The sequence below is a fragment of the Bos grunniens genome, chromosome 1, assembly GCF_055505025.1.
Source record: "Bos grunniens cultivar Pamir isolate PY7600 chromosome 1, Bosgru_T2T1.0, whole genome shotgun sequence".
NCBI lineage: Eukaryota > Metazoa > Chordata > Mammalia > Artiodactyla > Bovidae > Bos > Bos grunniens.
In genome coordinates this window covers 8,453,349-8,479,714 of record NC_141165.1, presented here as the reverse complement: position 1 = coordinate 8,479,714, position 26,366 = coordinate 8,453,349, and the positions used below count along the sequence as shown (strand labels likewise).

Below are 26,366 nucleotides of genomic sequence, written 5' to 3'. Positions count from 1 at the left end.
ATTTTTGGTCCAGGAAGATCCCACATGACTCAGGGCAACTAAGCCCATGGCGAACTACTGAGCCCATGAGCCACAACTGCTAAAATGTGCAGGCCTAAAAAGCCTGTGCTTTGTAACTAGAGAGGCCACCACGATGAGAAGCCTGTGCACTGCAACCAGAGAGAAGCCTCTGCTCACTGCACCTGGAGAAAGCTGGCGTGCAGCAACACAGACCCAGCACGGACAAAAATAATTAACAACTTAAAAAAATAAAATAATGCACAGTCAAGGTCCAACAGTCTCTTTCTTAAAAAGAAAAAAAAAATTCTTTGAGGGAACTGGAATGGAAATGAGCTCTAGGAGATAAAACCACAATATAAAATTAAGACTATCAAAGAAGAGTTTCATATATTAATACTTTTTAGTGGATGAGGTAGGCCTATACATACATAAATTCACTAGAGAAATTTTAGAAAGAGATACTACTCTTTTGAATATCAACATTTGTCATATTCTCTGCAATTACTTAAAATTTTGGTGAAAACTGTAAGCTCTCTGCTTAAACACATGTAAGAGGATCTCTAGATTTCCAAAATTATTTCAGGGGTACACAAGTGAGAAAGCTAAAACACTGCTGCAGTAACAACATCCCTCTTCTCTACCATGGAGACAGATGCTCACTGTGTTCCCACCCGAGGCAGGCACACACCAGGCATAGCGAGGGACACTTAGGAAGATGCCCTGGTCAAAGCAACAGTTGCGGTAAGCATCAGAAGGAGATGTAGACTGTCTGGATCCTCAGAGCTCTGCAGAAGGCGTGACTTCTTGGGATTGCACTGACAAGCAACATTTCGGAACAGAAGTGGAATTCCAGCAGCATCTTAGGGCATAAGGGACTCGGGGTGGGGGGCAGGGGGAATCAGACAGAAAGTAGTCCCTTCCCACCACGCGAGAGGAAGGTGCCAGCTTCCCTCCTGTCTGTGAGAGCATGGTGAATAATCTGAACAGTTCAACGAGGGGAAAGAAAGCTTAATAAGAGATACCACATGGATGAAGCCAATGTCACAAGCTAGACCCCTAGAGAAGAGGTCCTCCCTGGGTGCAGGACAGCCCCTAGGGCACATTTCAGAACTTTATTTATTTTTGCTGGTCACAATGACTAGAATTCAGCGCTCAGAGGGCCCAGGTCCTCACACTGTCCTGCAGCCAGCGACCACTCTCGCACCCACTGAAACAAGGGTCTAATGTCCCTCTGGCTACTCATGTAGATGTAAAAGTGAAAGTCGCTCAGTCGTGTCTGACTCTTTGTGACTCCGTGGCTATGCAGTCCATGGAATTCTCCAAGCCAGAATCCTGGAGTGGGTAGCCTTTCCCTTCTCCAGGGGATCTTCCCAACCCAGGGATTGAATCCAGGTCTCCTGCATTACAGGTGGATTCTTTAGCAGTTGAGCCAAGTAGATGTAAAACCTGCTCACAATTATCTGATATTAGAAAATGATTGCATTTTTACATAAAAACAAAAAGTACTTTCTGTACAGTTTTATTATGGTCTTAATTTTCCAAGGATGTTACCACCATATAAATCAGTGGAGGAAAGATAAAGTCCAAAGTACAGGATTGTTGCCCTTCATGAAAAATCTTGTCATCCAAGGCAACACCACTCATGGTGTCTGAATTATTCGATGCAACACATATTTATGCGTCTAAACAGCGGTCAACAGATTTGCATACGGTGTCTAACTACTTCATGTTTTCTTCAACAGTCAGATATGAACATATATTAAGATGCATAATATTTTACCTTAACTATTTGCTTCTTTTTTCTCTTTTTATTATGCTTAGAACATTACACTGACTTTTTAAAACTATGTCTTGTAGGTTGGTTATACGGTCTATGAATTTAACTTCAAGAGGTTAAACGTGGCATTATAAAATATCTGTAAAAAAATCGAGGTATGGACATGGTACAACATAAATGATCCTTTCACTTATGCGAAGCAAAAGAAGCCAAATACAGCACAATTCTGTAAAGCAACTATCTTTCAATTAAAAAATAAATATATATATATTTTTAAAAAACAGAAGTTAAACGAAAAAAGGTCACATGTTATATGATTTCATTTGTGTGAAATATCCAGATTAGGCAAATCCCTGGTGGCTCAGATGATAAAGAGTCTGCCTACAATGTGGGGGATGGGGGTTCGATCTCTGGGCCAGGAAGATCTCCTGGTGAAAGAAATGCAAACCACTCCAGTATTCTTGCCTGGAAAAATTCCATGGACAGAGGAACCCGGCGGGCTACAGTCCTTGAGGTCGCAAAGAGTGAGACATGACTGAGCGACTAACACACAGAAAGAAGCAAAAGGTAAAGAGAGGTCGCCGAGGGCTAGAATTGGGGCGGAGACAGGGTGGGACGGGAAGTGACCGTCAATGGGTGCCGGGTTTCTTTCTCTCTGGGGCGGGGGGTTAAAAACATAAACGGGTTGTAGTGATGTTTGCACACGTGCAGATATACTGAAACCCACTGAATCAACTGTATACTTTCAGTGTTGAATTGTAAATTGTATCTCCAAAAAAATCTGCTTTATGAAAAAAAGAGAAGTATGGGTCTGATAGAGTTGGAAACCACTACTCTCTGGGTCACTGACATGGAAGACCAGGCAGGCCAGGACACCCTGGTGGGACTCCTGCAGCGTTACACGGTCCTGTGAGGTGACCGAGCACTGCTGGGATTTAGATTGGGGACAGCTTCAGTTTTAAAAGACAGACGAATGGCAATAATCGTAGGTGAGACTTTCTAAAATAGAATCTGTCTCAGATTACAAGTGAATACCACAGCTTCTACGGGTCAGAGAGACATAAATAACATATCCCATACCCATAGTAGTTTTTTGAAACCCTCCAGACCCAATTAACACACTGAAAAAGCATTAGAACATAACCCGCTCTAGGAAGTATATCATCAGGCAACATAACACAGTCCCCACAGCAACAAAAAGAAAAATGGAAAAAAAATACAGCAATGCCCAAATAGCGCCCACCACCAATAATCACCTAGTTAAGAGAAAACCACATCTAGGCATCATGTTCCCTCACCTCCAGTTATGAGGTGGGTAGGAGCCAGAGCACGAAATGGCTAATGTATTTTGAAATCAGAAAACCAAAGGAACTCAGATTTACCAGGACGTGAAACCACACACACAGACACAGACGCACACACACAGATACAACCCGTGCACTTTTTCCACATGGTATCATACTTTGATTACCTTAAATATATTAACTTATTAATATAGGCCATTTGCACTTTGCATGTGTGCGTTTGTGTTAATTGCAAAGTCGTGTCTGACTCTTTGTGACCCCGTGGACTGTAGCCCACCAGGCTCCTCTGTCCATGGGGATTCTCCAGGCAAGAATCCTGGAGTGGGTTGCCATGCCCTCCTCCAGGGGATCTTCCCAACCCAGGGATTGAACCTGGGTCTCCCACATTGCAGGCAGATTCTTTACTGTCTCAGTCACCAGGGAAGTCCCTCCACTTTGCACGGTACTCAAGCAAACTGAAGCTCATCCATGTAGGAACTGTGTCCCCAGCAACCACGCTAAGTGAGGTCACTGTTCTGACGTGCACCCATTCCAATCATCACGGTGCCGTGCAAAGCAAGGGAGCCTGTACTGAAAACAGGCCAAACGAGGTTTTTAAGTCTTCACACTGATACAGGAATTCACTGAAAACCTGGTCCAGGATGACCTACTTCTTTTTCCAAACTGCCCTTTCATACCCCAGGCACACAAGGTATTCCATTTCCACATGGTTGCTTCAGCGATCCTCCAGAACGGGACAACGGACGACAATTCTATGAACATTTTCTCCTTCCCTTTATTTAACCTTTCTTCCCTTCCCACCCCATCCCAAAGGTGGAGATGTGAAGAGAGAGGGCAGAGGTGGGGTGGGAGAAACACAGAGAATCTCTGTCTCCCTGTTATGCCCTTGCGTCACACCAGCCCTGTCCCTCGGAACGCTTGATGATTCACATTATCTGTGCCTTTATCTGCGTGTACTTGAGGGAGCCAGCCGGGTCCTTGGTGAGACCAGCCAGCCTGGGCAGGGCCTTGGGGAAACAGTGAGCTGTAGTGCCAAGGCCCCAGCATCCATCCTGCTTTGCTTGCCCACCCCGAACCTGCTGGGGCTCTCTGCCTTCCACCCCACACTGGCTTTTCGGGGGGTCCACGTGTCGACCGCATCATACAAGTTCCCCGAGTCAAAGCAGAGTGGCCCTGTTTTACTTTTTAACTTTTTTTAACTAAAGCACAGTTGATCTACAGTGTTGTGCCAATCTCTGCTGTACAGCAAAGTGACTCAGTTACATGTGTGTGTGTTGGTCACTCCATCGTGTCTGACTCTTTGCAACCCCACAGACTGTAGCCCGCCAGGCTCCTCTGTCCAGGGGATTCTCCAGGCAAGAATACTGGAGTCAGTTGCCATGCCCTCCTCCAGGGGATCTTCCCAACCCAGGGACTGAACCCTGGTCTCCTGCACTGCAGGCAGATTCTTTACCGTTTCAGCTACAGGGAAGTCCTGTTACACACAGATATTTTTTTTTAAATGCTCTTTTCCATTACAGCTTATCACAGGATACTGAGTTTAGTTCCCTGCGTACAGTAGGACGTTGGTCGATCCATCCTGCACAGAACATTCACATCTGCTAGCCCCGAACTCCCAGTCCTTCCCTCCCCTCCCCTCCTCCCCTGGGACCACAGGTCTGTCCCCTGTGTCTGCGAGTTTGTTTCTGTTCAAGCGTGCCATATGTCAGATCCCATCTATACCTGATATATGGTATTTGTCTTTCTCTTTCTGACTTAATTCACTTAGTATGATGCATCCATGTTACTGCAAATGGCATTATTTCATTCTTTTTAATGACCGAGTGATATTCCATTGTATATCAGAATGGCCCTGTTTTGTCTTATTTTTTCCTGAAAATCCCAGTTCATAGCTGGCTGTTAATTATTTTGGGGTCCTGGGTGTTTTTTTAATTATTATTTAATTTATTTGGAGAAGGGAATGGCAACCCACTCCAGCATTCTTGCTTGGAGAATCTCACAGACCAGAGGGGCCTGGTGGGCTACAGTCCACGGGGTCGCGAAGAGTCAGACACAACTAAGCAACTAACACACGTGTCCACACACACACACACATTTAATGTATTACTGTATTTTACACATTTTCATTAAGCTTTCTATAAAAATCTCACTCAGTACCCTTAAACTTAAGAATTCGTACCAAAAGCACGGCTAACTCTCCACATCCTGTCTTCTCCTTTCTCATGCTTTTAATTATTTAATCCATGCGGAATTTTTGATACATCTCCAAATGACAAAAAATTCCAAACGTAGCTACTGGCTAAGAAGCCTTACTTGAAATATAAAGTTGGGACGCTTTCCCTAACCACCAGGCCTCGTTTCTAAGTGGAACCGGGACTGGCAAAAGCGAGGTTGGAAAGATCCACCTCGAATAAAAACATACGCGGATGGAGGGAAACAATCACAGCAGCCCGAAAGGCGTCTGTCTGTGGATGCACGCACTCGCTCGACAAACATCTCCTGGGCCCCTGCCGTGCCGGGTGTGAGAGTCAACAAGCCCCTGATCTTAAGTTTGCATTTTTAGAGGGAACAGTAAACAAAATCTGGAGACCAGGAAGAAGCGTGAGCCGAGCAGGGTGCCTGGGGTGAGGCGGCATCAGGAAACCACGGCGGGGACATCCGAGCAGAGGACCATGGGGAGACAGAGGGCAGGCCCTGCCCGCGTGCGGCCGGCCTTCCAGTGAGGGGGCCAGGTGTGCACCAAAGGTCTATACCACAGCCACGTGTCCAGCGACCCTGCTCAGGAACCCTCCTCACCAGCCGCCTTCTCTGGCTGAGAATTCCCGAACAAGGCTGAGGTCCGCTGGACTGGACTTCCCGTGGGGTTGGTGGCTTGACCCTTATTGCCTCTGTGTGGCAGGTTTCAGGTCAGAATGAGCAGGACAAGAATGTGTGAGCACCGTTCATTCACACACCCGTGTGCCTTCTATGTAATATTTGTAGAGTGTGTGCGTGTGCTCAGTTGCTCATGTCATGTCTGACTCTTCTGCAACCCCATGGACTGTGGCCTGGCAGCCTCCTCTGTCCATGGGATTTTCCAGACAAGAATACTGGAGTGAGTTGCCATTGCCTCCTCCAGCGGATCTTCGAGACCAGGGATCAGACCTGCGTCTCCTGCGTCTCCTGTATTGGCAGGCTGATTCTTTACCACTGCACCACCTGGGGTGCTCAATAATTGTCGGGGGAGGGGTAAACGTCCTTGGAGCACCTGGGATCAAATTCAGTGTTGATTTCATCTTATTCTGAGTAGGCATAATTCTCCCTGGTTTTTCAGATGAGGAAACCGAACACAGAGAAGTCATGTGACTTCCCCACGGTCACGCAGGCAGTCAGTGGTGGAGCAGGACTCAAGCCAGGCTCATCCAACTCCAAACTCATGCCCTCTTGGAAAGCTAAGTTCCTCCCCCAGTAGGCCACCTAAGACAAAGTTTGAATTCATGAGGTGGGGAGGGTGAGTCAGACCGGTGCGCTGGGGGAAAGCTGCTCAGGTCTCATTGTTAACTACACCCCCAAGTCCAAGTTTCACTTGGAGATATTCAAATTTTAATCATAAGCTCTTTTTCAAGCTCAAATACACTAAGTCAAATCACAGCTTCAGCTTTATTGTACAAGGAAAAGAGGCTGAAGGGACAGGCAATAAATAAAAAGGAAAAACTATTTCTCTTAGAAATTCACCTGATACGGGGATTATTGCATTTTTCAAACCATGTCTAGTTTAGACATGTCACATCTGGCATGATAGATGCTGTGTATGAATGGAAACAAATTTAGAGTAATAAATGTTTCCCAGTGTTAAAATAAACACCTCAGCGGTTCAGATTCTAGCCAGGCAATTTCTCCGCAGTAGGAAGCACTTACCTACTTTAACACTCTGCTACTTAGAAATTATCACTCAATCAATTACCGTCCACATGGGTTTATTTTTACAGAGAGCTTCAATAAAATGAGTGTGAAAATAAGTTAAACACATTCTATTCATTTTCTCAATTTTTCACCTCTCCCCATGGTGGATATGTTGACAGAAAAATTACTTCATTTTATTTCAACAGACATTTATGGAATGCTGACCAGGTTCTGTGCTGAGGGCTCAGAGACAGGATATGACAAAGAGGAATGAAATGTGGTCCCGTGTCGTTAAGGACTGTAGGTAACCTACCTTATAACACTGGCTGTGTCTCTACAGCTCAAATAAGGGCACATCGAGGAAAATTCTGGGCTGCACAACCTCAGCAGCTCCCTCTTTCTGCCCCCAACCCCTAACCCCCTGCCCTTTGCACAGCTGATTTACCTGTGCTTGGCTGTTGATGCTGTTTGGCCCTGTCTGACTCTTCGTGTTTGGTCAGAGCTGCTAGTCTACGTGGTCTGTCAAGCTACTCTCTGCTGCTTCGAGACGTGGAAATAACTTTTCATCAAGAGATGTTTGTTTATTATATTGTATTTTTAAAGAGTACATGCCTGTTAAATCATTTCTGACATATAGTTCTGAATTTCTGTACCACCTATCTTTTTATTTAATAACAGCTTTATTGAGATATAATTGAAATGCCACAAATTCACCCATTTAAAGTGTGAGATTCAGTGGTCTTAGTATAGTCAGAGTTAGACAAACATCACAATTAATTCCAGAACATTTTCACCCCCAAAATGTTTCATTTCAACCCCCAAAAGAAACCACTTAACCCTTAGTAATTACAACCCAATTCACCAACCTATCCCCGGGCAACCACTCATTTACTCTGGATCTCTATGGATTCGTCTGTTCTGGGCATTTCACATAAAAGAAACCATACGATACGTGGTCTCTGGTGTCTGACTTCTTCCACGTAGCATACTGTTTTCATGGTTCATCCACGCTTTATCACCTATGAGCACCTCATTCGTTTTTATGCCTTAATAATATTCCATTGTACAAACAGACCACATTTTATTTAATCCTTTCATTCTGGGAGTCTAAATTTTTGGCATAGGGCTTCCCTTCTGGCTCAGCTAGTAAGGAGTCTGCCTGCAATGCGGGAGACCTGGGTTCAATCCCTGGGTTGGGAAGATCCCCTGGAGAAGGGAAAGGCTACCCACTCCAGTATTCTGGCCTGGGGAATTCCATGGACTAGTTAATGGGGTCACAAAGAGTCAGACACGACTGAGTGACTTTCACTTTCAGGCAGAGGGTGTCTACATGATCAGCCCCCAACAAAAATTCCGGGTATCTAGTGAGTGGTAGGCGGCATTTTGGACTGTTGCCACTGCTCACTGCTGGGGGAATTAAGTGTGTCCTGTGTGAACTGTGGAGGAAGCAATGGCCACCCACTTCAGCATCCTTGCCTGGAGAAATCCCACGGACCAAGGAGCCTGGCAGGCTACAGTCCCTGGGGTCACAAAGAGTCAGATACAACTGAGCGCACGTGTCCACCGTGTGCACTCCTGGGGAGACACCTGGAAGTCTGTGCCTGGCGTCCTCCAGGCTTCCCCCCGTGCCTCTTCCCTTTGCTGATTTGTTTTGGGTCCTTCTGTTGCAATAAATCACAGCCATGAGTATGTCCGCATGTCCTGTGTGTCCTTCTGGGGAACCAGTGAATCTGGGGGTGGTCTTGGAAGCCCCAGGTATAATAACTGTACCAAAGTTAACTTCTTGCTTTTGACAAATATACTATGACTGTGTCAGATCTTAACATAAGGGGAATCTGGGTGAGAATCTTATGGGAATTCTATTTTTGCATAACCCGTAAGTATCTCAGAAAACAATTGTTTTAAAAGGTGAAGTACTCTTTCTTACCCCACAAGTAATGCACATCTATGGCACAAAATTTGGAAAAGACAGAGAAGCATAAAAAATAAAAATAAAATTCCGAAGGCTTGCCCCCTTCCCAAGAAAAAGTCAGTTATAAAGTAGCAACACTCTCTAATGAGGTGGATACACCAAGAGCCTGTTATACAGAGTGAAGTAAGTCAGAAAGAGAAAACCAAATATCACATAGTAATCCATATATATGGACTCTAGAAAGATGGTACTCATGAACCCATTTGCAGGACTGCAAATGAGACACACAGAAAGAACAGACGTGTGCACACAGTGGGGGAAGGAGAGGGTGGGAGGAATGAAGAGAGCGGCATGGAAACATACACACTGTCATATGTACAATAGAGAGCCGGGAGGATTTGCTGTGTGACTCAGGGAGTTCGAACTGGGGCTCTGTGACAACCTAGAGGGGTGGGATGGGGTAGGGAGGTTCAAGAGGGAGGGGACACATATGAATGGTTTCCCCCATGGCTGATTCATGTTGCTGTATGGCAGAAACCAACACAATATTGTAAGGCGATTATCCTTCAATTAAAAATAAATAAATTTTAACAACAACAACAACAAAAAACCTCTCCGCCCTCATAGATTCCTCACCAACCAGTCACTTTCCCCAGGTCATGGAGAAATAGTTTAGGGTAAGACCACAGTAATGCTCGTGGGGAAGCAGGTTTTAGGAAAGGTATGTTACCTTGACAGGGCTCACCAATTTTATTTGTCACACTTCAGCTGCAGATAATAATACAGCCCTTTTAAAAATAAATATTATTTCCTGAAAAGAATGATGACAAAATGAAGGGTAAAGCAACAGAGCTCATACAGAAGCTACAGCATCCTGGGATAGGCAGGAACATAAAATAAGACAACATGGTTTTAAACAGGAGTTGATTCTTGTTGTGCCAGAAAAAAAAGAAACAGTTCAAGAAATGTTGTGTGGTCTGTCAAAAGGAGTCGGAGAGTTACCCTGAACAGGGTACCACTGGGCAAATCTGGGGCACTCTGAGCACCAAAGTCAATAATGACATGCAGTACATTATAAACCACTGAATCAAACAGAAATCCACACGTATGTGCTGACACAAATAAATAAACAGATACAGAACGAGAGAGAAGGCTATTTCCTACACTGAATGTCAACAAATAAATGTCAAAGGAATGATTTACAAGTTTGCTGTTTTGCCACCTGATGTGTGCAAGAGTCATAAGAAAACAATTAGGTGAAAGCTTGATACTAGCCTGAAAGCATCTCCCCGTCCATTACTTCTTTGATACAAAAGGAAAACGGCACTCTGTGTACACCACGCTCACCAAGGGATGAAGTCTATCTTGCAGGTACAGGACGCCTGGCCTCCTGGTGAGCTGTTCTGAGGACACAACATCACAAGTGCTGTGTTTCTGCCCCAAACTGTCCGAATCAAATCCAGGATTCCTCAAAATGTCAGTGCCGTCTATGGCGAAGGCAGGCTGGGGTAATGCTCCAGGTTTCAGGAGACCTGATAAAGTAAATGTGACTGGGTGATCCCGGAACAGGGAGAATTCTCCAGGCAAGAATACTGGAGTGGGTAGCCATTCCCTTCTCCAGGGGATCTTCCCGACCCAGGAATTGAACCATTGTCTCCTGCACTGCAGGCAGATTCTTCACCATCTGAGCCACCAGGGAAGCAAAACCAGGCAGTAAGCCAAACGGGAGGCTGCCACTGTGCAGGCTTCCCAGGCGGTGCTAGTGGTAAATTCGCCTGCCCTGGAGGGCTACAGTCCATCGGGTCGTAAAGGGTCGGACACCACTGAAGCAACTTAGCATTCACGGTGTCTGTGAAGAGGGGACATAACAGAAGAGACAGTAACATCTCAGGATGGTGGCTAAGGGGACACTTCCAAACAACAGTTGGTGCACAGGCCTAGAAGAAGGTTGTCGGAAAGGAAAACTGGAACCAATAAATGCATTCAAGCATTTTGAAAATAACATTAATAAGTTGTATGTGTGTACACATACAATTTAGCGGGTTTTAGTATATTCTCAAAGTTGAGCATTTTTATTGGGTTTGCCTCACAGCTTAGTTGGCAAAGAATCTGCCTGCAATGCAGGAGACCTGGGTTCGATTCCCGGGTCAGGAAGATCCCCTGGAGAAGGGCATGGCAACTCACTCCAGTACTCTTGCCTGGAGAATCCCATGGACAGAGAAACCTGGTGGGCTACGGTCCATGGGGCCGCAAAGAGTCAGACATGACTGAGCGACTAAACCACAACCATGACCACCACCAGCTCCTCCCAAAATAACCCCAAACCCATTATCAATCAACTCCTGTTTCCCCAAACCGCCAACCCCTGGCAACTACTAATTTTATTTTCTGTCTCTATAGATTGGCCTACTCTGGGCATTTCACATAAATGGAATCATACAATATGCAATCTTTTGTGACAGACTTCTTTCACTTAGCATGATGTTTCCAAGGTTCATCCATGCTATATTACATGTCAGTACCTCATCTCTTTCCATGGCTAAATACTATTCTGCCCTCCTCCAGGGGATCTTCATACAAAAGGATCAAATCCAGGTCTCCTGCACTGCAGGTGGATTCGTTACTGTCTGAGACCCCAGGGAAGCCCATTGTATGGACAGACCACATTTTGTTGATCCATTCATCTGCGGGGTCGCTTTCTCGTTGGCTATTATGAATAATGCTGCTACAAATATCCACATACAAGTTCCTATGTGGACATATACATCTCTTGGGTTGATACCTAGAAGTAGAAATGCTGGGTCAAATGATAAAACGTTAGTCACTCAGAGGTGTCCGACTCTTTGCGACCCTATGGACTGTAAGCCCACCAGGTTCCTCTGTCCATGGGATTCTCTGCTCCAGAGGGTCTTCAGAACCCAGGGATTGAACCCAGCTCTCTCATATAGCAGGCAGATTCTTTACCATCTGAGCCACCAGGGAAGCCCATATATACATACACTGCAGGGTCATATAGGAACTCCATGCTTAATCTTTTGAGGAACCTCCAGACTTTACCAAGATGTTGCAACTCTTTTACATTCCCAACAGCAGTATAAGAAGGTTCCAATTTCTCCACGTCTTCAACACTTATTATTGTGTGTCTTTTCCAGAACAGCCATGGTACCTTGCTGCGGTTTTGACTTCCATTTCCCTGGTGGCCAATGACATCTCTTCATGTGCTTTATAAGCAGATCTGTCTTCCCTCACAAAACGTTCTAAGAATTTATGCACTCTTTCAAATTTCACGTTTTGCCTCCCTTGTTCAGAAACGCTTGGCAGGTGCGTCTCTCACCCTCTCGCTCCCTGCAGTGAGCTTGCCTGCCTCACAGTCAAAGCCTGGGTGACCGTCCCACTCACAGCTGGCTAACAAGCCCTACAGAGCGTGTAACTCAGCTTCCCGACCAGAGGCGGATGAAAGAAGCTCTAATCAAGTACTTGTAAGTTTGACAGACCAGGAAAGGAAAGAGCGAAAAGGTCTGGGGCCTTGCCAAAGTGAAAGCAATTCAGGGATGGCTGAAAGGGAGCCTCAGGTCTCTGGACTCTTCTTTCCACCAACCCATGCCACACCACTAATATCAACACTTGCCCTTTTTTCACTGCCACAAAACTCCCCAAATCCCACATGAGCCAAAACTGTACACGCAGTCATGAATGCGAGGGCTCGTTAACTCTCCCATATCCGGTGTGGCATGGATACGCGTGCTCTCCCGTATCCGGCGCGGCATGGGTGCGCGTGCTCTCCCGCATCTGGTGTGGCACGGATGCGCATGCTCTCCTGTATCCCGTGGCATGGATACGCGTGCTCTCCCGCATCCGGCGCGGCATGGATACGCGTGCTTTCCCGTATCCGACGTGGCATGGCAATGCGTGCTCTCCCGCATCCGGCGTGGCATGGCACAAGTGGGGAAAAAGGTAAGAGCCAAGTGGCTATCCTCTCTGGTGTGCTAAGGGTTGGGACTTTCAAGATTTGGGGAGTGTAAAGCCTGCGAATTTTTGAGGAAAAGGGGACGTAGTCAGATTGGCCCTTAAAAGGCTCACTCAAGCGACAGTGTCCCTGAACGCCATACAGATCTATTTTTCTCCAGCAAAGTTATGACAATAGAAAATTACTGTAAAACAGCACCGAGACTTGCTCACGATTCTCTTTTTATTATTTCTCCTGGGAGAACTTTTTGCTGCTCAAGACCCAGCAGCCCATCTGAACCCAATATGATGTGGTAAAAAAAAATGCTAACCATGTCACATGGAACTCTTTGCGCCCCAAAGCAGTGATCTTTGAACCTAGGGCTTGCATGCCGTCAAATGAACTGAGGAAAAAAAAAGAAAACCAACTGTGAAAGCTTTGCATATTTTTAACTTGACATATAAATTTGGGTAGTTCCAACAGATGGAATTTCTGATTGGGTAGACACTGACATTTTAAATAAAACTATTACACTGCAATTTTTAAAATGTAGTCAAAGGAATTGAAGTACCATAGCAATGCGTTACCCATTATCATCAGTTTTAAAAGTGCAGAAATAAACTTTTTAGTCAGCAGAAGTTTTCATTCATTTTCTCCTTCAGCAAAATTTTACTTCACCCTCAAAATTTCACCTTAACAATCATTTTATGTTTGAGAGTCTTAACCTCCCTGATTTACATGTTTACAAATTGTAAAACTATGTAAACATAAGCATTTTAGTTATTTTCCACAACCATAAGCTCTAAGAACTAAAATGTTTTTATTGTGGATTGATTTCTAGGTACAATTATTGATAGTAAAGAACTGACCAAAATACAACTGTTTCAAATGTTCATAAAAATATTACATATATAAACTTCAAATCCGTTGAAAAAACAACTCTTTCAGAGATGAATAGGTCTTTTTTTCAGTTGGATCCATGAATGAATATTACTTACTCTTAGAATGAGACAGGGATCAAAATCAATTCTACTCCTACTTTCCATTTTTTAGAGGTAAACGCTAAGAAACCTTATTCACATACATTAGTACAAGGCAATAGAAGGAATGTTATTATAGCAGTGTCACTCAATTCTTTAAATTCCTTCCAACATATGTGTCAAAAATCACACCCTTATCTATCACCCAAAGGTATGTTTAATGATCTTTCAGCTGACAGATTGGTTAGTCTCACCTTCAGTTTACTCTAAAGAATTGGAAACCAGCTGACATGCAACAGGAATGGCTACCCAGTGTGTTACTTGCTTTCTGAGACCAATATTTCACACCGTCCCTTTGTTTGCCACCCCAGAGGTTGCTCCATCTCAGACAAGGCTCATCCATCGTCAGATTATGGATGGATGAAAAGGGCAGTTATGAAGGGGAGACTGGGAGAATAAAACAGGCCTGATCCCCAACCACAGGCATTTTCTCGAGCGAACAATTTCAGGGAAGTGCCCCAATGAAAGCTGAGGGTCTAAAAACTAAACATATACCCCAAAATGCAACCCCCAGATTAAAGACCACCACCCCAGGCATATGCCTGCACCTGCAGATTCCTGGGTCTTCCACTCTGCTCAAACCTTGAACTGGAAGCTTTGTTCCCATCAAAAGCAAGAGACAGGATAGGGACGGCTTCCTTAATGGCTCAGCAGTAAAGAATCTGCCTGCCAGTGCCGGAGACATGGGCTCGATCCCTGATCTGGGCAGATCCCACATGCCACAGAGCAACTAAGGGTGTGCCCCACAACTACTGAGGCTGTGCTCTGTAGCCCGGGAACTGCAACTGTGAAGCCCACGCGCTACAACTACTGAAGACGGTGTGCCCTAAAGCCTGTGCCCCGCGACAAGGAAAGCCACTGCGGTAAGTCTGCACGCTGCAACTAAAGAGTGGCCCGGCTCTTTGCAACTAGAGAAAAGCCTGCACAGCAATGAAGGCCCAGCACAGCCAATAAGAAAACAAATGAATAATTAAAAAAAAAAAAAGAAATTTCAAAAAAAAAAGCATAGGGAAGCAGGAATGAAGCAAAGGTAAAAGAAGATGGGAAATGTTAGGAAACCGGAAAGAACAAGAAGAAAAATGTTCAACAGAGAGAAAAGACCTGCAAATCAGGACCCTGCCACGTGCATGCCACACCAAGTCCATCAAATTAAGTTCGCCTTTTCACTAGCCCCTTCCCAGCTCCCGCTTCTCCCTGGAAGCGCCCACAGAGCCTCTGCTGCTTTTCGCACTTGTTTCGTTTCTTCGTTGTTGCCATTGTTTTCAAAGCAAAGGGATATCATTTCAACCCAAGCTTTTTCCAAACACACAGTAAGATGTGATGGAAACCCCGGAATCTTCCATCACTACTGAGCCTTACTCTTCTGATACAGTCTAATAACTCACAATTATTCCCTGTCATGTGCACTTTAGATGGCATCGGCTGCCACACAGGTTTTTAATACACAGCAAGCAGGTGGCCCTAGCATTCTCTCCTGCATCTCACATCTGGTATTGTACTCCATATAAGGTGCTGAGTCCGATTTTTTAATAAAAATATGGCCTAAGCTTGTAAAAGTTCAAGTAAAATATACCTCTAAAACTGCTGTATTTAATTTCCAGCCATGAAAGTCTAAAATTATTGTAAAATAATACTCAACCTTTTTCATAGATCCGTTCAATGAAGCTTAAAACTACTTTCCTTTCAGAAAGGAAAAGCGCTTCATAACTAACAGCTTCTTGAATTCACATGTGCTGTCTTACTTTTGTGAGCCTGAATTGTAGGAATTTTATAACCTTTCAATCTGGACAAAATTAGTTTGGTTAGTAGCACAAAGTAATAATACCTTGAAGTTTCTGGATAATGGCTGGGGGAAGGGAATGGTAGAGGAAAGGGCAGAAATGCTTACAGTTAAATCAATAACCCTTGACTTGGAGAAATTCGTCTTTTTTCAAAAACGAAATTTAAGATTTAAAAGGAGATACATTCAGAAATAAATATAGTAACAAATGCCGATGATTATAAACACCATCTTATAATTAAAGAAATAACCATTTCAACCATATTACACTTTATATGACCTTGGTGTCAAAGTGTGTTGACAAAAATGGTATAGATTTCTGCAAGTTCAAGATGTATTCCTGTATCAGACCAAGCGCAAGTTACTGCAGTAGTCTAGGTCTCCCCTTCTGTCTGTGAAAGGTGGACTCCCTCTAATCTACATAACTATTTTCAGGATTTGAGCAAATCCGTAGCGGAAATACAGGGATCCCATTCCTTCGATCATAAACTCCTCAAAACCAATCTTGCTCTAAGGCAGCTGGTTCTAAATCAAAAGGTAACTTTCATTTCCTTTAAATAATCCAGTTTCATCTTTAACCATCATCTTCAACCACAGATTTTTAAATTGTTACTAAATTGGGTAACCCAATGGTATTAGATGCTGGCTATAAAACAAAGCCAAGAACTTGAGTAGTTTTTTTTTTTTTTTTAAGTGTTCTGCTCTAATGAATTTACTCAATAATAAACATTTCTCTAAAGAACTTTCATCCGAGTGTTTCATTTTTCTATTTTCTTTTTTGGGGGGTGGGGGTGGTTACTATCACCTAGTAAGATGCAAGAATCACCCCACCAGCCTTTGTAGGGAAACCGGGTCTCTCCAAGCCCAAGGGAAAACGAAATTGTATATCCACTAGGTTGGCAGGCAGTTTAACAAAGGCCATCCAAACTAAAGACACGAGGGTGAGGACCCAGTTCCCACAGGAGAGAGACCCTGCACAAGTCCACAGTGAGCAGTGCGTCACAGCCACTGTGACACGGACTCGAGGAGCAAAAGGTGGAGACCAGCTGGCTATCCACTGAGAAGATAATCGCTAAACAGAGTAGCAGGCTCTCGGTGCGGAGTGGCATGCAGTCATTTACAGGAATGCGCTATATGGATATACGATAACAGGAAGGCTGGGCCACAGGAGGATGAAGTAGCACAAACAGAACAGCCCGCCCGGATCTGGTCTCCCCTTCCAGGCTGTGCTCCGCCTCCCCTCACCCTCCTCCTCTCAGGCAGGCTGGCTGGGAGCTCCTGGCAACGGGAGGTGAGAGTGGGCCACTACAGCCAAGTGTCCTTACGAGAAAATTCTGGCCCTCTTTCTCCACCCTGTTGCCCTTCTTGCCGGCTGAAATGGCAGTGACCAGACTGACCTAAGAGGCTACACATGAAAGATGACAAGCCACTGTCGGCCTGGGACCCTGAGTGACCGCGTGGAAGACTGCAGCCCAAAGGCCTGGACTAGATATCCTGGACTACCACCTAAGGAAGAACTGAAGGCTTTTCTTTTAAAACCAAATCATTGTTGGGTCTCTAGGTATCTAGCAACTTAATCTTTTATCCCAGTGCAGATAAAAAGATACGGTAAGGGTTTTAAAGATACAGTGAGGGTTTTAATAACCTTTAAATAATACTGTATTTAAAAGTCCTAAAGAAAGACAAATCGACCTCCCAACAGTGAAGTTGGAATAAGGAATGGGAGGGTGGGGAGAAAGGAGACAAACAGGACTAGGGTGGTTGTTAATATTAGTTGTAATTTTCAGTTTTATGAAAAGCAAACATATTCACATGTTGCTTGTATAATTGAAAGCTGATAACAATCGACAGATGGTCCCTGACTAACGATGGCTCAACTTACAATTTTTTCACTTTACAATGGTGCCAGAGCAATATGCACTCAGCAGAAACGGTGCTTCAGATTCTGAACTCTTAGCCTTTCCTGAGCCAGCAATGTGCAGTACAACACTCTTCTGTATATTGGGAAGGAGCAGCGAACCACAGCGCCCAGTCACCTACATGATCATGAGGGCAAATGACTGAGACACTGAGAACCGATCTGTATCCAGACAACCACCCCCTTTTTCACCTCCGTATAATATTCCATGGGCTTCCCCAGTGGAACCTGCCCGCAGTGCAGGAGACACGGGTTCCACCCCTGGGTCAGACAGATCCCCTGAAGGAGGAAACGGCAACCCACTCCAAGATTCTTGCATGGAGAATCCCACGGACAGAGGAGCCTGGTGGGCCACAGTCCACGGGGCTGCAAAAGAGTTGGACAAGACTGAGTACACGAGACACACACACACGTAGTATTCCATAAATTACACGAGATCTTCAGTGCTTCATTATAAAATGGTCTTTGTATTCGATGACTCTGCCCAACGGTAGGCTAACCTAAGTGCCTTGAGCACTGTGAAGCTGGGGTGAAGAACAAGGGTGCGCCCCTCCGCCTCCTGAGAACAGGGAGGTTTGGAGCAGCCCTCCCTCTCTCTCGGCTGCAGTTTCTTCCCATGGAAAATCGAGAGACTATATAGGTTGTACCTGAGCACTGTACCTAGGATTCAAGCCTCAGCTGAAATGTTCTATGGGGAAAATGACGACTTATTTTTTCAACAATTTGTGTCAATTTATTAATGGAAAGATATTTTCCATGAGTTCCCTTCGGCCATCTCGTGATGTACCAGAAAGAAATTTTCACTTTCCAATTTATTTCTTTCCTAAGGATTACCCATGCTCACTGCATTTTGTGTTTTCAAAATGTCCTTTGCTTTTCAAAAAGCAATATGAGAACACAAGACATACTTAAGAAGTTTCATAAAACTCAGAAAAAATTCTACCTTCAGTAATTCTCATCTATACCAGGTACACTTTAGTCTTATGACATTATCCACCCCATGAAAAAGTTGCTCTCTGATACACTGAATCCTTATTTTGTGAATACTTCACTTCAAACTTGCTGACATCCTTAATCTTGTGTTTATATCAGCTGAGTTAAAACCACAGCTCTCAGAACTTCAGCAGTACCTCGGGGATCAAATCCAACACTCTTATTTAAAAAAAAAAAGGAGGGAGCTGGGATCATTTTATGAACAAGGGAATTTAACTTCTGGGGGAAACCTAGATTGTTGCTTCAGAATCTTTTACGAGTGGAGCAGGAGTAAGAACGGTAGAGAGCCCACCTTTAAAATAAAACCTGTGAACCCTATACATGACAGGTTCAAATTGCACAGAATCTGAACAGAAAAAGTTGTTCACCATGGTTTTAAAATTAATTCCACACTGAAGCATGTGTGTTTTTTCATTTAAGAGACGCCAGAAACTGATACTGAAGAACTGTCAGTGGCAAGATCCGGCAGCTTTTGTTTTTCTCCCCAGGGCTGCAGTAAGGGGCACAGCCTCTGGCCACCACAGGCCTGCATTCAAACCCCATGGCCTCTCCAAGAAGCTCGCACCTGGATCTGTGAGGCTCCTTAGATGCCCACCAGGCTTCCCAGGCCACGCCAGTGGTAAAGAACCCGCCTGCCAACGCAGGGGACATAAGAGATGCGGATTCCATCCCTGGGTCAGGAAGATCCCCTGGAGGAGGGCATGGGAAGCCACTCCAGTATTCTTGCCTGGAGAATCCCACAGAAAGAGGAGCCTGGCAGGCTACAGTCCATGGGGCCGCAAAGAGTCGGACACGACTGAGTGACACAGCACGCGGGCACATGCACGCGAGGCTCCTTATTACCAGAGGGACGTGCGGACCAGTAGAAGAGAATATACAAGAAGTTCTTACCAGTGGGCACCGTACACAGTGTTAGCAAATGCAACTGCTACGCTCTCATGGCTAGCAGCTATTGACAGGAGCTCATTTTTTTTTAAGGTATTATCCTATGAGCAAACTTTTCCTTCTCATTTCTTAAAATACCTACCCAGATGATTATTAATTACCCCTAAAAAATAAGCAGAAACTTAAAGAGGGGCCGCAGGACAAAATATCATATTAGGGAAAACATCTTAAGGACTGAATGACAAGAAGACTTTTCAGTAAAAGTATGAGCCGGAGATACAGAAGACGAAAATCCAAACACTAAGAAAAGAAAGCTAACTCTTCGTGGGTTCACTGTGACAGTTTTAAGGGACCCGGGCAGAAGGGTCTGGAAAATAGCATCTTAGGGAGAGAAATTGGCACCTACCCTCCACCTCTGGCTAGAGCCTTGGAGAGGTTCTTTTGAGCAATTATGGAGTAAAATTACATCAGAATATACAGTAATGAGAATATTTTAAATAATGAGAACACTGCTAATTACATCTTCCCATTTTAACAGGAGGTCAAAGACTTTACTGCAACCCTGAGACACTCGGGGTGCCCAGCAGGGAGCCTCCTATTCCACACACACTTGTAAAGGCCAAGACAGCAGGCGGGATGATATGAGGTGTGAGAAATGAAAACTTTATGTGCAGACAAATTTAGATTTTTTAAATATTTTCACTAGGGGCATAAATAGAAAGAAATTAGACCACTGGGATTTCAGAAAATGAGAATACAGACTGTGATTTTTATTTTAAATTTTAGTACTGAGAATACCCAATACCAAAGGAGTAAATAACTCAGCTAGTCACAAAAGGTAACACTTTAGTCTTAACTGCATACTTTTCCTGTACCTCAAAGCCATTCTGTTCAAGGGAGAAAATGGTGAGGATTCAAGTAAAAGAAAGAAGAAAAATGTATGTACATAGGAAACAACATATATTTCCTTTTATGAGGTGGCTTTGACATACACCTGGGGATACAGAGAGGTTACACAGATCCAGTTTTCATCAATTTAAAATCATTTAAAATATACTATCATGGATATTTTTAAAAATCTTCCACAGTAATTTACTTGTTATAAAAATATTGGTAACAGCTCATGCAGCTTAATATCAAAAACCCAAACAACTCAATCCAAAAAGTGGGCAGAAAGTCCAAACAGACATTTCTCCAAAGAAGACATACACATGAGAAGATGCTCAATATCACAAATTGTTAAGAGAAATGCAAATCAAAACTATAATGAGCTATCACCTCACGGGAGTCAGGATGCCCATCATCAAAAAAATCTATAAACAATAAATGCTGGAGAGAATGTAGAGAAAAGGGAATCCTCCTACACCATTGGTGGGAATGTAAACTGGTACAGCCACTATGCAGAACAGTAAGCAGATTCCTTAAAAAACTAGAGCTACCATATGATCCAGCAATCCCACTGGGCATACAACCAGAGAAAACCATAATGCTAAAGGTTACATGCAACTCCTTGTTCACTGAAGTACTATTTACAATAGCCAGGACATGGAAGCAATCTAAATGTCCATCAGCAGAGAAATGGATCAAGAAGATGTGGTACATACATAAAACGGAATATTACTCGGGCCACTAAAAAGAATTAAATAATGCCATTTGCAGTAACATGGATGGTCCTAGTGATTGTCATGCTGAGTGAAGTCAGACAGAGGAAAACAAATATCATATGACATCACTTTTATGTGAATCTAAAATAATAGTATAAATGAACCTACTTACAAAACAGAAATTGAGTCACAGGTTTAGAAAACAAATTTATGGTAACAAGGGGGAAAGGAGTGGGGGATAAACTGGGAGATTGGGACTGACATATATACACTACCATATATAAAAGATAACTAATAAGAATCTATTGTACAGCACTGGGAACTCTATTCGATACTCTGTAATGATCTATATGGGAATGGAATCTAGATGAGAGTGGATATATGTAAATGTATGGCTGATTCACTTTGCTGTACAGTAGAAACTAACACAACTTCGTAAATCAACTACACGGCAATAAAAAATTAATTTAAAAATACTGATATGATATGTTACAGCAAATATGAAGTTTTAGGACCAGAGTGAGTCTACCATTAATATTCTATCCACCCACTTATTACTTTATGCATTCCAGCATGAACTACGGATATTCCCTCCTTGATAATTAAGCCAGCACTTAACTAGAGCTCAGTATTTTCGTTTTTATATAAAATTTATCTGGAATGATTTTTATTATAAGATCTGCTGGGGTTTGGAAAATGTATACACCTATTTTACCTGTTTTGTTAAAAACAAAACAAAATATTACTATTAGTCAAGGTGTTCCTCTGGGTTTTTCCCAGCTGATGTCCACCCCATCCCCCAGAGACAATCAATCTTCTGAGCTCCTCCCACCACAGAATAGACTTGCTGGTTCTAGAACTTCGTAAAACGGAGGCATACAGCAGGTACTATTTTGTGAAGGCTTCTCTGACTGTGCATAAAATTTTCAAAACTGGCTCAAGTTGATGCATGTATCAGTAGTCTGTTCTTAGTCTGTTTCAAGATAATCACGATGGTGTGATCACTCACCTAGAGCCAGACATCCTGGAATGTGAAGTCAAATGGGCCTTAGAAAGCATCACTACGAACAAAGCTAGTGGAGGTGATGGAATTCCAGTTGAGCTATTTCAAATCCTGAAAGATGATGCTGTGAAAGTGCTGCACTCAATATGCCAGCAAATTTGGAAAACCCAGCAGTGGCCACAGGACTGGAAAAGGTCAATTTTCATTCCAATCCCAAAGAAACGCAATGCCAAAGAATGCTCAAACTACCACATAATTGCACTCATCTCACACGCTAGTAAAGTCATGCTCAAAATTCTCCAAGCTAGGCTTCAGCAATATGTGAACTGTGAACTTCCAGATGTTCAAGCTGGTTTTAGAAAAGGCAGAGGAACTAGAGATCAAATTGCCAACATCTGCTGGATCATGGAAAAAGCAAGAGAGTTCCAGAAAAACATCTATTTCTGCTTTATTGACTATGCCAAAGCCTTTGACTGTGTGGATCACAATCAACTGTGGAAAATTCTGAAAGAGATGGGAATACCAGACCACCTGACCTGCCTCTTGACAAATCTGTATGCAGGTCAGGAAGCAACAGTTAGAACTGGACATGGAACAACAGACTGGTTCCAAATAGGAAAAGGAGTATGTCAAGGCTGTATATTGTCACCCTGTTTATTTAACTTATATGCAGAGTACATCATGAGAATCGCTGGGCTGGAAGAAGCACAAGCTGGAATCAAGATTGCTGGGAGAAATATCAATAATCTCAGATATGCAGATGACAGCACCCTTATGGCAGAAAGTGAAGAGGAACTCAAAAGCCTCTTGATGAAAGTGAAAGAGGAGCGTGAAAAAGTTGGCTTAAAGCTCAACATTCAGAAAACGAAGATCATGGCATCCGGTCCCATCACTTCATGGGAAATAGATGGGGAAACAGTGGAAACAGTGTCAGACTTTATTTTTTTAGGCTCCAAAATCACTGCAGATGGTGACTGCAGCCATGAAACTAAAAAATGCTTCTCCTTGGGAGGAAAGTTATGACCAACCTAGATAGCATATTCAAAAGCAGAGACATTACTTTGCCAACAAAGGTCCGTCTAGTCAAGGCTATGGTTTTTCCAGTGGTCATGTATGGATGTGAGAGTTGGACTGTGAAGAAAGCTGAGTGCCAAAGAATTGATGCTTTTGAACTGTGGTGTTGGAGAAGACTCTTGAGAGTCCCTTGGACTGCAAGGATCCAACCAGTCCATTCTGAAGGAGATCAGCCCTGGGATTTCTTTGGAAGGAATGATGCTAAAGCTGAAACTCCAGTCCTTTGGCCACCTCATGCGAAGAGTTGACTCATTGGAGAAGACTCTGATGCTGGGAGGGATTGGGGGCAGGAGGAGAAGGGGACGACAGAGGATGAGATGGCTGGATGGCATCACGGACTCGATGGACGTGAGTTTGAGTGAACTCCTGGAGATGGTGATGGACAGGGAGGCCTGGCATGCTGCGATTCACGGGGTCGCAAAGAGTCGGACACGACTGAGCAACTGAACTGAATATTCAATTGTATGAATATGCTACAGTGTATCCTATCCATTCTTCTGCTTATGGCCTTCTGGGTTGTTTCCAGATTTTGACTATTACAAATAAAACTGCTGCGAATGATGATGGACAATTTTTTGCACAGACACATACTTTCGTTTGTCTTGGGTAAACAACTAGCAGTCAGACTGCTGGGTCCGAAGGAAAATGCATGTTTGCTCTTAGAAAACAAACAGCCAGGCCTTTTTGTCAAGGTGGTCATAGAATTTTACACTCCCACTGATGATGTGATGTTTGGGAACTGTGAGTTGTTCCATAACCTTGCCAATATTTATTGTGGTTTTTCGCTATTCTGGTGGGTGTGCATATCTCATGGTTTTAATTTGCATTTTTCTGAAGACAGAAAATGTTGAGAAATGTTTATGTGCTTATCTGGCTGCTGGCATTCTTATTTGTGTGAAGTATTGCTCCAATATTTTAATTGGGCTGTTTGTCATTTTGTTACTGAGTTGTAGAAGTTCTTTATAACATTGGCAATATCAGCTTTTATAATATATATGTTTTGAAAATATTATCTCCCAGTGTGACTTGAGTATTCATCTTTTATTAGTATCTTTCATTGAGCAGAATATTTTCATTTTTGAGAAGTCTAGTTTATCAATTTTTTTTTCTTTAATGATTACTGCTTTCTCTAACCAGTTTTTGAAACCTTTGACCACTCTCAGGTCATGGAGATTATTATTTTCCTTTAAAAGCTTTATAATTTTAGCTTTTGTGTGAAGGTCTATGATTCATCTCAAACCAAGTTTAATGTATGATGTGAGGTAGGAGTCAAAACTCATTTATTTTCCTATATGAACAGATATCTAATATGCCAGCACTGTTCTTGAAAACCCTTTCCATTCTCCACTGAACTGCATGGATGTCTGTATCAAAAATCAAATGGCCAATTAAGGGCAGGTCTATTTCTGGGGTATTCTGCTCTACTGATCTATTTTTTTTTTATTAATGCCAATATCATCCAACTTTATCACAGATCTACAGTATATCTTAAAAGTCACATATGACTTCAAGTTTGTTCTTATTCAAAGTTATTTTCTCAATTGTAGACCTCTTACATTCTTATGTAAATTTTATAAACAGTTCATATATTTCTACTAAAGCTCCTGCTATGGTTTTGACTAAATTTGCAACTGAATTTATAAGTCAATTTAAAGCAAACTGGAATCTTAACATTGAATCTTCAGATACATGATCATGGTATCTTTATTTATTGAGATCTTCCTTAATCTCAAAATATTTTCTACTTTTTCTTGGGATCTCTTTCTTGATCCATAGATTTAGATGTGTGTTACTTAATTTTGAAATACTTTTGATCTTCCTAGATACATTTTTGTCGCTAACTTCTAATTTACTTCCATTGTAGACAGAGAGTATGCTCTATGTGATTTCACTTTATTTTCACAGAGACTTGTTTTGTCTCCCTTGGTGAATATACCATGTGCGCCTAAAAAGAACATGAAGTCAGCTGGGGGGAGTGCTCTATAAACACCCATTACGTGCAAGTGGTGGACAGTGCTACTCAGATCCTCTTTCATGATTTTTGTTTAGGTGTTTCATTAGCTATTAAAAAAGTGGTGTAAAATTCTTCAACAATGATTGTGGACTTGTGTATTTTTCTCTTTAACTCTGTTGATTTTTGCAACATGTGTTTTGAAGCTCTCTTATTAGGTGAACACACACCTAATCTGTTTTATATCTGTTCAATGAATTGATGCTTTTATCATTCTGAAATATCCTTCTTTTGCTTTCCTAATTCTTTGTCTCAAAGTCTGCTTTATTGGATAACAAAGTCATATCTTTCTTATCCTTTTATAAGAAAGGTATATCTTTTCTTATCCTTTTACTTTCAACCTATCTGTCTCTATAATTAAAGTGTTTCTCAAAGACAATATATGCTGAGGTCTTGCTTATTTCTTTAAAAGTCCATTCTGACTTAGTCCATTATCCTTTAATGATGATTTATTACCATTTTGTTCATTTTTTTTTCCTTTCTATTTTTTTGCCTCACTATTCCTTTCTTATCTTTTGTATTATTTTTTGCTGCCTTCTTTTAGATTATTTGGATATTTTATCTATTGGCTTATTGGATATAACTCTTTGTCATGCTTTTAGTGGTTACTCTAAAGATTACAATAGGGACGAATAGAGAAAGTAGCATCAACATACATATACTATCAGATGTAAGATGGATAGCTGGTGGGAAGTTGCAGTGTAACACAGGGAGCCCTGTCTACACTCTGGGATGAGCTGGAGGGATCGGATGGGGACAGAGGAAGGAGGCGAAGGAGGTAGAAGATGTATGTATAATTATGGCTGATTCGAGTTTTGTTTTTTTTTTTAGAAAACCACTAAGAAATTAGACATGCCAGTGAGTCTGATTTCTTTCTGTAACAAAATTAGTATATAAGTACATGTTAGAAATGTGGGGGGCACAGTATATTAGGATTTCAGCAAAACATCTGTTAGAGGTCTAATACAGTATTGGGGGCTAAGAATTAAGGCTTGAGACAAATCTTGTAAGTGCTGCTTCCTCCACTTAACTCTTTATGTGGCTCTGATCAAGCCATTTAAATTCTCTAGGCAAGTGAAAGTCGCTCAGTCGGGTCCAACTCTTTGTGACCCCGTGGACTATACAGTCCGTGGAATTCTCCAGGCCAGAATCCTGAAGTGAGTAGCTTTTCCCTTCTCCAGGGGAATCTTCCCAACCCAGGGATCGAACCCAAATCTCCCACATTGCAGGCGGATTC

At 42.9% G+C, this 26,366-nt stretch overlaps 1 protein-coding gene across 18 annotated transcripts in view; it reads right to left on the bottom strand.

Annotated features, from left to right (window-relative positions):
• The window catches only part of HLCS (holocarboxylase synthetase), a 224,918-nt gene that overhangs the window by 98,665 nt on the left and 99,887 nt on the right, over positions 1-26,366 (bottom strand). For 2 of the 18 annotated variants that reach the window (XM_086410855.1, XM_086410391.1), the window contains exon 7: positions 9,266-10,407. The exons of 14 other annotated variants lie outside the window; for them this stretch is intronic. In XM_086410855.1, the coding sequence (XP_086266981.1) occupies positions 10,353-10,407 (55 nt within the window). In that variant the 3' untranslated portion in view covers positions 9,266-10,352. Of the gene's footprint in view, positions 1-9,265; positions 10,408-13,041; positions 13,225-16,402; positions 17,926-26,366 lie in introns of those variants that run through there. 2 more of the 18 variants (XM_086410219.1, XM_086410305.1) reach the window with 2 other exon arrangements.